Source organism: Chlorocebus sabaeus, chromosome 9 (assembly GCF_047675955.1).
Source record: "Chlorocebus sabaeus isolate Y175 chromosome 9, mChlSab1.0.hap1, whole genome shotgun sequence".
NCBI lineage: Eukaryota > Metazoa > Chordata > Mammalia > Primates > Cercopithecidae > Chlorocebus > Chlorocebus sabaeus.
Genome location: NC_132912.1, coordinates 102,886,241 through 102,898,476, shown reverse-complemented (window position 1 = coordinate 102,898,476; position 12,236 = coordinate 102,886,241). Strand labels below are relative to the sequence as shown.

Genomic DNA, 12,236 nt, shown 5'->3' with positions numbered 1-12,236 from the left:
TCACAACTTTTTTCCCCCACACAAAAGAGAAGAAAAGGCAGTTTAAGCTCTGTAAAAGAATAGTACTGTGGAAACTTTAGGTCTAATAGTGATTAGTTTTGTTTCATGAATACAATGTAAAAAAAAATTGAGTATCATGAGATCTGTTGTTCTTGGCTTAAAAAACAGATCAAATAGATGAAAACCTGAAGCAAGCTCTGCAGAAAGACTTAAACCTCATGGCCCCAGGTCTCACTATACAGGTAAGTTCTTTTCCTAAGGAAGTTCTCTGGGGATTTTGAGAGTTTTGAGTTTGTTCCTCCTTTCATTGGATTGTTTATTCAGCAATTATTTGAGATGCTGTGGTGATTTATAGAATACCTTTCTCAATTTGACTTCAGATCTCTGCCAAAATAAAATACTCTCATAGCTTATTATGGGTGACATTTGTGAACTCCTAGAGGGAACTGATAAGCTGAGGCTCTTACAAGGAAGTCAAATTTATATTTCTGCCATGTATGAAGCACTAAGATATAGTAATGGTTATAAATCAGTGTAAGCATAATCCCTGCCCTCAGTAAGATTATGGAAAGGGAGTTCAAGTGTAAGATTTGAACAATTCTGGACAGAATAGTTATCACAAAGTATTAATTGACAGATAAATCTATTGAATGATTATTGCTGTAAGAGTAAGAGAACATTGGAAGACAGCGTGTCTAGGAGAGGGCTATGATTGAGTTGAGATTTTAAGTAGGTTTAGAAAAATTAATTGGATTTAAATGGGGGAAGAATGAGAAAGGTATTTCAAGTGGGAGGGAGAGCCCTAGTAAAAGCAAGGTAGCAGATGAATTTAGTGGTAGTGGTGATGGTGACATTGGGAAATAGAATGGTGAGAGGTTTTACCCCTGCTTTTTTTTGAGTCACTGTGTTTTCAGATTGTGGGTTTTAAATCAACTTTAGTGAGTCATGAACAGCATTTTAAATAAAATGAAATAGAATAAGAAAAGAAATGGCATGTAGTAAGTTTAAATATTCTGTGAAACTTGTGTTTCACAGTCTGGGGGGGTAGGTGTTTATATTGGGTGTCAGTGCAAAATGTGTTTCTCACTGTGTCCACAGTCAATAACATTTGAAAGCCACTGCTCTGAATCTAGATAACCTAAGAAGTGGTATTGAGGCTTCTCTAGTGTCCTTTTACAGGGGCTCTAGGAGACCAGTTGATTGTTGATTGTTGTGATGAACATTACTGCAACTAAAGCTTATCACATGTCTCTCAATTCTTTACACTCAGTGCCACTGCTACTGAGAGTGTGCACTCACTGTGATTGTATGTGTTTGTGCTTCCTCATAAACCAGACTCGAAAGATAGGTGGGGTTTTTCTCATGGCCTCATTCATGCAATGTCATTATCTCAGACAGGCACCTGAAGGTGAGCCACCAGAGTTAAGGGGTAGTTTGAAATATCCAGAGGTAACTTTGGAAAGTCCTCTGAGTTGTTCAAGTCAGTTGTAGCTGGAGTAGCTTTTTGATTTTAAAGATAGTGAATGTGAAGGTCAGCTCTTCTTAGATTCTGCCCAGGGTGTTACTCAGAGATCTAGCTTATTCAACGGCTGATTAGAATTCCTTGCCTTATATTAGCCATTTTTCTGTTCCCAGTTTTTTGCTATTAAACAATAGTGTAGTGAACATTCATGACACATGTTCCTGTATGTACAAATTATCTTTCAAACTGACTGTACGAATCTACATTCTTAACAGCAATATGTGCAAGTAATTGTGACCCATGAACTCACCAACATTGGAAGCAATCAGACATACTGATCGTTACCATATGGATGGGTGGGCAATTATATCTCCCTTTGATTTGCATTCCTTTGGTTATTAATGAGATTGAACATCTTTTGATATAGTTATTGGTCATTTATACTCTCTTCTGTTGATCGCCTGTTCCTATCTTTTGCCCATTTTTCTGTTGGATTGTTTTCTTGCTTACTGATTTGTTCTGTGTAAATTTGGAATTTTTATACACACACGTTATATATGTTGTAGAAAGAAGTTAGATACTAGGAAAATGATGAAGAATAAAATGAAATTCACCAGTAATCTTATTAAGCAGGGATAACATCATTTGTTGTATCTTTTCTGACTCTTCATATATGTGAACAAATGTTTGTAGATATAAATGCATACCTGGTCAACTAAAGCAGAATCATATCATACCTGCTTTTTTCACTAACATTGTCTATGAACATCTTTCCAAAACAAAAATATAGGTTTGGTAAATCGTTACTTTTAATGGTTATATTTAGTGAATCTCTATGGTTTCAAATTTTTTACTATTATATACATGTTGAAATGACCAAGCTTATATATTTTGTACATCTTTTTAAATCCCTCTCTTACAATAAATTCTTGAAGTGGGATTGGTGATCAAAGTGTATTCCCTGTTTGGGGACTTATTGATACGTACTACCAAATCACCTTTTAGAAAAATTTTAGCAGCTCCCACCCTCTCATTAGCAGTGTTGGTAAGCTGTAGTTTTTAACACATTTGATTGCATGATTGTACCCAAATAATTAGCAGATGCAAGCTTTCCCTTTCTCTTTTAATCCTTTTGGAGAAAATTAGTCTGTTATTTTGTATTAATTATTGAAGTTGAATACCTTAGGTTATCAGCCATTTTTATTTCATTTATAAATTGTTGGTTTTGCTCTTTTTTTAAGTTAAGGTTTTTCTAACTGATTTTTAATAAGCTATTTTTGACTGCACATAGCAGCTCACATCTGTAATCCCACCACTTTGGGAGGCTGAGGGGAAGCTCCCTTGAGCCCAGGAGTTTGAGTTCAGCCTGGGCAACCCCTTCTCCACAAAAATTTTTTTTTAAAAATTAGGTGGATATGGTGGCATGTGCCTGTAGGCCTAGCTACTTGGGAGGCTGAGGTGGGAGGATGACTTGAACACAGCAGGTTGAGGCTGCAGTGAGCTGTGTTCATGCTGTACTGTTGTCTGGGCAACAGAGCAAAACCCTCTCTATAAGTAAGTAAATAAATAGCATTTGTATATAGATAACTTGTTTTTGAACCTTACACTTTGAGAGGGGTAGAATTCGTTTTTAAAAATAAACTATTTTTCATATGTTAGTTATTGTAGCTCTTTTTTATATTTATAGGAAACATTTTCTTCCAGTTTTTTCTTTGTTGTTTAACTTTGTTTTTGCCTTGCTGATAACTTTGAAGTTTTCATCTTTTACATAGTAATTTCAGTGATTTTGTCTTTATGGTGTGTTGCTGAGCTGGCATGTTTTAAAAGCCTTTTACCACCTTAAAAGTATAGGAATTAAAATTAGAAATTACAAAAATTGTATCTGCTTTTACAGTTGTATTCTTAGATTTAAATCTTTTAATTCATCTGGAACCCATTTTGATCTCAGTTGCAAGGAAGGCCTTCAACTCCATCCCTTCAACCCCAAATTGGGTAACAGCAGTAATTACTGAATAGTTTATTTTTCCATCTTCCTCATTCTTTGAAATAGTTTTTATGTTACATACTACATTCCATTATATACTAGAGTCTTTTTCTGAACTTAGTTCTGTTCCGTTGATCTTCCCATTCCTACTCTTTGATTAGTTATTGAGTCCTTGGTGTTTTCTCGTCAAATCAAATTTTCTCCTGTTTTTTTCATCTTGTCAGTTAATGGTAACTCCTTCCCCTCAAGCCAATCTAGAAGTGTAGGAGGCATCTTTGACAATCGTCTCACCCTCAGCATCTAATTAGTCCCTGTGTCATGCAGATTCCACCACCAAAATCCATGTATTAATAAAACTGACCACACCTCCATCTTTACTGTCATCTCAAGCCAAGCTACCAACTCTTACCGTGACATGTGCAGTAGTAGTAACTGCCTGTCTTCTTTCCCCACTTTCACTGTTACCTTTGTCTACTTCATTTTCTGCACAACAGCCAGAAGAATGAATTTACTTACATTCATTTGTTTTTGTAAAAAGTTATTGGGTGAAAAAATGCAGTTTTGTTATACATTCTTAAAGTGGTAGAGAAGATCTTCGTTGTTTTAGGGTTTAAAAATTTTTAAAATAATTTTTATATTTTGCAATAACTTAAGCATATCCTGAGAAGAGAAGAGCTCCTTTGGTTGCTTTTGTCTTGTTATAATTTTTTTTTTTTTTTAACAATAGTTGAAATGCATTTTAAGAATTCCAAGTCTGTGTTTGAGCTTTGTTATTTTTAACACATTACCATATGGTTGTGATAGTTCAACTTTTTATTTTAAAATCTGGCAAGAAACGTCATCTTTTAAAAAATAATGGCCTTTGCTGTTTCTGCCAGCTTAATCTTCCAGATAAGTTTTCATTATCGATATTTTTAAGCTATATCAGGCACCTAAGTAGTCATATACATGTTGTGTTGTTTTGTTTTGAGACAGGGTCTCCCTCTGTTGCCCAGGCTGGAGTGCAGTGGCATGATCATAGCTCACTGCAGTCTTGAACTCCTGGGTTCAAGTGATCCTCCTGCGCTTAGCCTCCCAAGTAGCTAGGAGTACAGGCACACACCACCACATCTGGCTAATTTTTTAATTTTTTGTAGAGATGGGCCCTCGCTGTGTTGCCCAGGATGGTCTCAAACTCCTGGCTTCACGCAATCCTCCAATATAAGTTAAAAATAGAAACATAGTTTACGGCTTTACTTTATCATATCAGCCTTTCTGGTTTTTAGAATTTCTGATTTGGGCCAGGCGCGGTGGCTTACGCCTGTAATCCCAATACTTTGTAAGGCCAAGGCAGGCGGATCACGGGGTCAGGAGATTGAGACCATCCTGGCTAACACGGTGAAACCCCGTCTCTACCGAAAATACAAAAAATTAGCCGGGTGTGATGGCAGGTGCCTGTAGTCCCAGCTACTCAGGAGGCTGGGGCAGGAGAATGGCGTGAACCTGGGAGGCGGAGCTTGCAGTGAGCTGACATCGCGCCACTGTACTCCAGCCTGGGCGACAGAGTGAGACTCCACCTCAAAAAAAAAATAATAAAAGAATTTCTGATTTGGGGGAGAAACTCATATCCTAAGTTAAATTAAGACCAATAGATTTAATGTATTTTAATGCCGTTCAATCATTGAGGAATGTGATTGGTTCTTGGTAGATTTATCGTATGTCTACAACTTGAATTCACTGCCTTCTAGTAATTTTTGGGTTAAATTACATGAGAGCAGCCTTACCTTGTTCACTGCTCTATCCACAATTCCTGCAACAAGTAGCACTTGACACAGAGTAGGTACCTGATAAATATTTATTGTTGAATGAACATTCTCTGTTAACAGTCATTTTATTTTTTTCCTTTCCATATATTTATATCCCATTTTTCCTCTTGAAAAACTACTCTGGCAAATTAGAATGATGAAAATGGTCATCTTTGATTTTTTTTCCTATGTTATTTAAGGGAGTGACAATATTTTAGACTGACTTTTGATTTATAATATATGCTTAAAACCCAGGGGTTAGTTTCAACACATATATTCATTTCATTAGCCATTTTTTTTCCCTCCATTCACTCTGTGTATGTGAGTGGTGTGGGGGCATTATTTTATTTTATTTATTTTATTATTTGAGGTTAAGAGCGGAGGTTTAATAGGCAAAAGAAACAGAAAGGAGAACAGCTGTCTCTCCTGTGAGGGAGAGGGATACTCGAGTGGGACTTTCCTGTCATTTTACTTTTAAAATCTCTTATGATGCAACTTACTCATGGTATCTGTAGAGTAAGTATTTATGTTTTCACATATTTGAAAATCTGTGAGATTGCCCAAGATTGGCAAGCACAATGTAGTATGTTCTTCAGCCTCATTCAGCAAAATAGGAGTCTTGAAAAGACAGTCCTGGCCGGGTGTGGTGGCTCATGCCTGTAATCCCAGCACTTTGGGAGGCCAAGGTGGGTGGATCACCTGAGGTCAGGAGTTTGAGACCAGCCTGACCAACATAGTGAAACCCCACCTCTTCTAAAAAAAATACAAAAATTAGTCAGGCATGGTAGCGCATGCCTGAAATCCCAGCAACTAGGGAGGCTGAGGCAGGAGAATCACTTGAACCTGGGAGGTGGAGGTTGCAGTGAACTGAGATTGCACCACCACACTCCAACCTGGGTAGCAAGAGCAAAACTCCATCTCAAAAAAAAAAAAAAGAAGAAAAGAAAAAGAAAGAAAGAAAAAAAGACAGTCCTGCTTTATGCTTCTTTTAATAAGGCTGAAAAGATATGTAGCCAGTCTCTTAATTAAATGCAGTATGACAGTGCTTCCCTCAGAGTCATATTAATCCACATTGGAAGTGATCTTATGTCTACTAGTCACATGGTGAAATCTGACATCTCACAAAATCTGGTCCTGAATTTTTATTTGTCTTCTGGATGTCTCGTGAGGCCTCACATGTGTCACTGCCAGTGTGTTTCCACACAGTCTTCAGCTGCTTATTTCATTCCACTGTAATGCTTATATTTAGTTATGATAGTCCTCAAAATTACCTACAAATTTGACTCATCTGTTTCATGTAGGGAATGCTATATTGCTTAAAAGTTTTAAAAGCCTTTAAAGAAGACTAAGTGCTTAAAGGCTTTGTTATAATACCTAAAAGGTTAGCCAGTTTTCAGAAGGAAAACTTCCTCAGACCAGCAAAGTGTTTTTTGTGTGTTTGCAGTATAGGTGGGGCGGTGGGGTATCGTATGTTTAGTAAAATCAGAAGCTTTTGAGAGATCAAGTCCTTGATGTGGAAAAGTCAGCCTTCAAAAAACAGTACTGTCCAGGTAGATAATCTTAATTATGTCAAAGAACACTATGATTAGGGAAACAAAGTGTGTAGTAAACAGCCTCTACAAAGACAGACTTTCTTCTAAGTGAGAGTTCAGGAAGAAAGAATATAAGCTTTTAATTGATACTTGTTTTCCTTCAGCCACTGCGCTGTTTACTTATAGCAAATACCGAGTGATTGCAGGGGTTGAAAGTGATAGGTTAATTTACTCACTACTCACTGTATTAAATTGCGTGCACCAAACTGGGATTTTTTGTTTGTTTTTGTATTTGACTAATTGTTTCTGACTTTACAATTTCAGTCTTGGAAATTTGCCTTCCTGGCTTCTTTGGTTTTCAGGGTTAAAAAAGAAAGCAAAAGTATCTAACGACCTTTGTAAAACGTCTTTTAAGGGAGAACCTTTTTCCTAAGGCAATTGTTTCCTCAGTGGATAGAGTAGTTTTTCCTGTAATCTGGCATTGTGTAAGGAAGTAAGAAGCAGCTTGTCTTTGATTCTTGGTGTGATGGCATGAAAAGTAAATGTTCCAGTGGGATCCCCAAACGTGTTAGTAGGCCGCTATATTATAGCTGTTGTTTTGTTAGATTAGTATCATTTGAGGTGCTTTTTTGTAGAAGATTTAATTGAAGATTTATCTTTCAAATATACTTTGGCTTTTTCACTTTTATTTTTTAGGCTGTGCGTGTTACAAAACCCAAAATCCCAGAAGCCATAAGAAGAAATTTTGAGTTAATGTGAGTAATATGCATGGGATCCCAATATTTCTGTTCAGGGCTGTCTGCATATTAACACTCCAGTCTAGAGGAAACGTGAGATAATACACTCTGGGGTGGAGTATGTGTGTATCTTCTTTACTCTTACTCTAGTAATATTGCCTACTCTTGTGTCTTAATTCCCACTAGACTCTTATTAGTGTTCTTCTGTATGTGTGGATATTTCAGGAGAAGTGTCAGTGTTTAAAGATGCAGTTTGCTGTAAAACTATTGTTGGAAGCTTAAGGAGCTATAATTTTATATGAATAGTACCTTGAATTAAATATTTAATAGAGGAAAGAGTCCTGAAGCTGTGTTAGGGTTGAAGAGAGTGCTCATATTTTGTTTCTGTGTTGTAATGGTAGGAATAGATATCTTGTTGGTATAAAGTTTGGTTTTCCATTGTATGTAATTGTATATCTAAAATTAGACCTGGTTCTTTATAATGTGCCTCTAGGGAAGCCTTGCTTCTGTTGACTCCTGATGGTCTTCTCTTTTATGTATCCAGGGCTGGCTGGGAATGAGAAGACATGAAATTAGTTTCTAAGAGGATCCCTTTTAGGGGAATACTTACTGTGTTTGAAATGGCAATATTGTTTTCATATGACTGGTACTGAAAAGAAGAAATAAAAGTCTTCAGGAAATTTGGCTGTTATGTTAAAGGGACAGATGCTGAAAAAATAAATTTGCACAAGTCAAAGATACCACAGATGTATAAATACTGGAGGTCCAAGGAGCAGTAATACTGCTTTATGAGGTTATTTACTTCTGAATCCTTTTCGTTACCATGCATATTTTTATTGTTTTTTTCTTCTTTTATATTTTTCTTTTCCCTCATACCTCTCTGGGCTTATACAGAGTTTTATTTCTTTTTCTTAATTTTTTTTTTTTGGACACAGGGTCTCACTCTGTTGCCCAGGCTGCAGTGCAGTGGCATAGTCACGGCTCACTGCAGTCTCAACCTCCCAGGCTCAAGTGATTAAGCGATCCTCCCACCTCAGCCTCCTGAGTAGTTGGGACTACCAGTACATGCCACCACACCTGGCTAAATTTTGTGTTTTTCATAGAGGCAGGGTTTTGCCCTGTTGCCCAGCCTGGTCTCAAACTCCTGACCTCAAGCAATCCTCCTGCCTTGGCCTCCCAAAGTACTGGGATTACAGGTGTGAGTCACCACACCCAGCCTGTTTTCTCTTTTTCATTGTAGATAAGGCACTCTTCTTTTAAAACTGTAGAGTGCCAGGCTGGGTAGATTATGGGTGTGATCCACTTATTTAAAAAATATTTATAGGCGGGGCATGGTGGCTCATGCCTATAATCATAGCACTTCCGGAGGCTGAGGCCAGCAGATCACCTGAGGTCAAGAGTTTGAGACCAGCCTGGCCAACACGGTGAAACCCTGTCTTTAGTAAAAATACAAAAATTAGCCAGACATGGTGGCAGGCACCTATAATCCCAGCTACTTGGGAAGCTGAGGCAGGAGAGTCGCTTGAACCTGGGAGGCGGAGGTTTCAGTGAGCCGAGACCACGCCATTGCACTCCAACCTGGGCAACAAGAACAAAACTCCATCTCAAAAAAAAATTTTTATTAAAGGCTCAGCATGTCTTAGGCTTTAAATATGATTGCTTCTGTGACGGAAAAATGAATATTGTGTGTTTTTTGCTCTCAAATAAATCATAGTATTCAGACTGTCATTTGATATGTGTATCAATGTTATCAGAGGAAAGAGGGGAAACTTTGAGGGGAAGTGTTTTGGGGAAACTATTGGAGTTACTTTTCAGATGATTCTGGATCTTTCTTAATTTTATAGATTATAGGAATTCCAGAATTAAAAGCTACCTTGAGATGATCCAGTATAACCTTGCACCTGATAGTAGTGTTTTCTTATACCATTTCTGCCACGTGGTTACCCAGTAGCTACTTGTACATGCTTAGTAATAATGCCAGCCGTTTCCGTTACGGGTTTAGTATCCCTTATCCGAAATGCTTGGGACCAGAAGTATTTTAAATTTTGGATTTGTAAAGATTTTGGAATATTTGCATAGACTTAATGAGATATCTTGGGGATGGGACCCAGGTGTAAATATAAAATTTATTTTTGTTCTTCCTTGTTGGTATAGTGGTTAGTTTTTTTTTTTCCAGGTATTTATTTATGTCCCATATACACCTATAGTCTGAAGGTAACTTTATAGAATATTTTAAATAATTTTGTGCATGAAACAAAGTTCACCTTAAGTGCTTATGTGTGGAATTTTCCACTTGTGTCATAATGTGGGCACTCAAAATGTTTCAGATTTTGGAGCATTTTGGATTTCAAATTTTCAGATCAGAGATGCTCAACCTGTATTAGACACTGGAAGCCTTAGAAAATTCTCCTTACACTAAGCCCCAGTTTACTACCTAATAACTACCACCTCATTACATCTTCTGTGCAACAAATATGGCCACTGCACATGGGTGCCAGCCTGAGGAGGGCAGGGGCTGAAACCCAGCTTCATTCTGCATGTCAAACCATGCACCTGCAGGACTGCATCTGCCCAGAGGCTGGTGCCATTTTCTAATTGGCACAGAGCTACTGTATGGACTAGCTGGAGGTCTAACAGCAAAGGAAGTATTGATATATTCTCTTGCAAATCACAGGCTTGACACAATACAACTAGGAGAAGAAAGCCAAACTAAAATTCAAATGTACTAAATTTCTTTCCTATCTCTGGGTGACTTTGGGCAAATCATTGAATCTTTCAACCTCAGATTTACTATAAGTAAAATAAAGTAACACCTCTCTTAACCTACCTTAATGAGTCCAAAAGCTCGTGTTGAAAAAACGGTTCTCCGACTCACTATAGGGTCAGAATTACTGGCTGTGACTGCACATAAGAGAATCATTTCTAATTTTTGTAACATTTTGCTTCACAGGGAGGCTGAGAAGACAAAACTCCTTATAGCTGCACAGAAACAAAAGGTTGTGGAAAAAGAAGCTGAGACAGAGAGGAAAAAGGCAGTTATAGGTACTTGGATTTCTCTCTGAAATGATTGTCTCTAAGTACATTTGTTGTTTGTCCTGTTCTTTGTCAGTCTCATTTTGGGTATCATGGGACTCAGTAAGATTGCATCATAGGTAGTAGGGAATTCTGGAATCTCCACTGTACATTCAGATGTTCTAATGCCTTTAAAAGTAGGTGAGACCAGTACTTAATGACGTGCTGTGGCTCTCCATCATGTCGTTGGCTGCCACTGTTGTCTCTTTGAAGAACAGGGAGAATGGATAGGGTTTATAGGCAACTTGAGTCTGTGGGTAGCATTTTCATTTGTACAGATTAAGAATAGGGAAGTTTTTTGACCAAAGTTTCAGATTGTAGTATGCATCCTTGTTGTGGACGTGCACTTCGTTTTACCTGGCTAGATAGTGCCGTTTGTGAAAGCATGGCAGGGTTGTTTACAGTTCATTTTGGATTACAATGGCTTCCCTTACACTCTAGGTCACTGTGTATTAGACTGCCCTCTTTGGCCTTCAGTTGATGCTGAAAGTTTAAGACATCTTTAATTAAATAATTCAATTATACGGGAATGTACAGAGAACAATATAATGAAAGTTTAAGATTTTGCCTTATTCCCTTCAGATCTTTTTTTTTTTTAAGAAAAAAATTAAGTATCTGTTTGAAGCCTCCTTTGTATGTTCACTGGTCCTACTCCTTGACTTTTCTTCTCAGATTAGCTTCTATTCTGAAGTTGATGTATATCCTTTCTGTCCATATTTTTATACTTTTACTGTAAGTGTGTAACAGTTTATAAAATTGTTTTACCTATTCGAAACTACAAAAATGATATCAAACTCTTATTTTACAACTTGTCTTATTTTCACTAACATTGTTTGAATTTTATCCATATTGATACATGTAGATCTAGGGTTTTTTCCTCTTTTTTTGGCATTTTATCTTTATTCTCTGTGAGATGGTAGATCGTTTATTTTTAGCTGCTATATTTTTCGTTCTATGAGCAGACCTAGTTTTATTGTAATGAATTACCAGTGAAGGGTAAAGTAGCTTCTAGTTTTTCCTTATTACAAACACTACCACAATAACATTCTTATCCAGTGCCTCCTGGATACAGTGTACATGTGCAAGTTTCCCTAGAGTAGCATTACTCAATGTATGTTGTGGGCCAGTGCCCTATCACCAGCTTTTCGTTTCTAAGCCTCAATGAGATGAGTACAGAAATTGAGAATGAGTGTTTAGAAGTTTTTATAGCATTTTAATACAGCAGTTTTATGTCTGTTGAATTAAAAATAAAAAATCAGAGCTTATATATTTATGTTTTTGTTTTTTAATTTCTTTTTTCTAGTACTATAATTTGTTTTTGTTATAGTTTACAATTTATTGGTTCCTCATAAATTGAAATACACACACAAAAAAGTAAGGTACTTTTCCACAGGTAGTTTGAGAAGCACTGCTCTGGAATAGCTATCTCAAAGTAGAATTGATGGGTCATAGGGTAGCATGTCTTCACATTCAACATATTGACAAATTGCTCTCTCAAGTACTTCTTTGATTTTACTGTCTCTTCAACAGTATTTGATTTCCAGTTTCTGTGCTGCCATACTTGAATTCCCATTTCCACACATCCTTCTCGGTCCTTGGAGTTATCAGACTTAAAAATTTATGCCAGTTTAATGGAAGACATGGTATCACATAATTTCAATTTGA

At 37.0% G+C, this 12,236-nt stretch overlaps 1 protein-coding gene across 3 annotated transcripts in view; it reads left to right on the top strand.

Moving 5' to 3' along the window:
• Positions 1-12,236, top strand: part of ERLIN1 (ER lipid raft associated 1) — a 35,741-nt gene that overhangs the window by 11,625 nt on the left and 11,880 nt on the right. For all 3 annotated transcript variants that reach the window (XM_007963827.3, XM_007963829.3, XM_038009437.1), the window contains 3 exons: positions 169-242; positions 7,459-7,517; positions 10,450-10,541. In XM_007963827.3, coding sequence (XP_007962018.2) covers positions 169-242; positions 7,459-7,517; positions 10,450-10,541 — 225 coding nt within the window. The remainder of the gene's footprint in view (positions 1-168; positions 243-7,458; positions 7,518-10,449; positions 10,542-12,236) is intronic.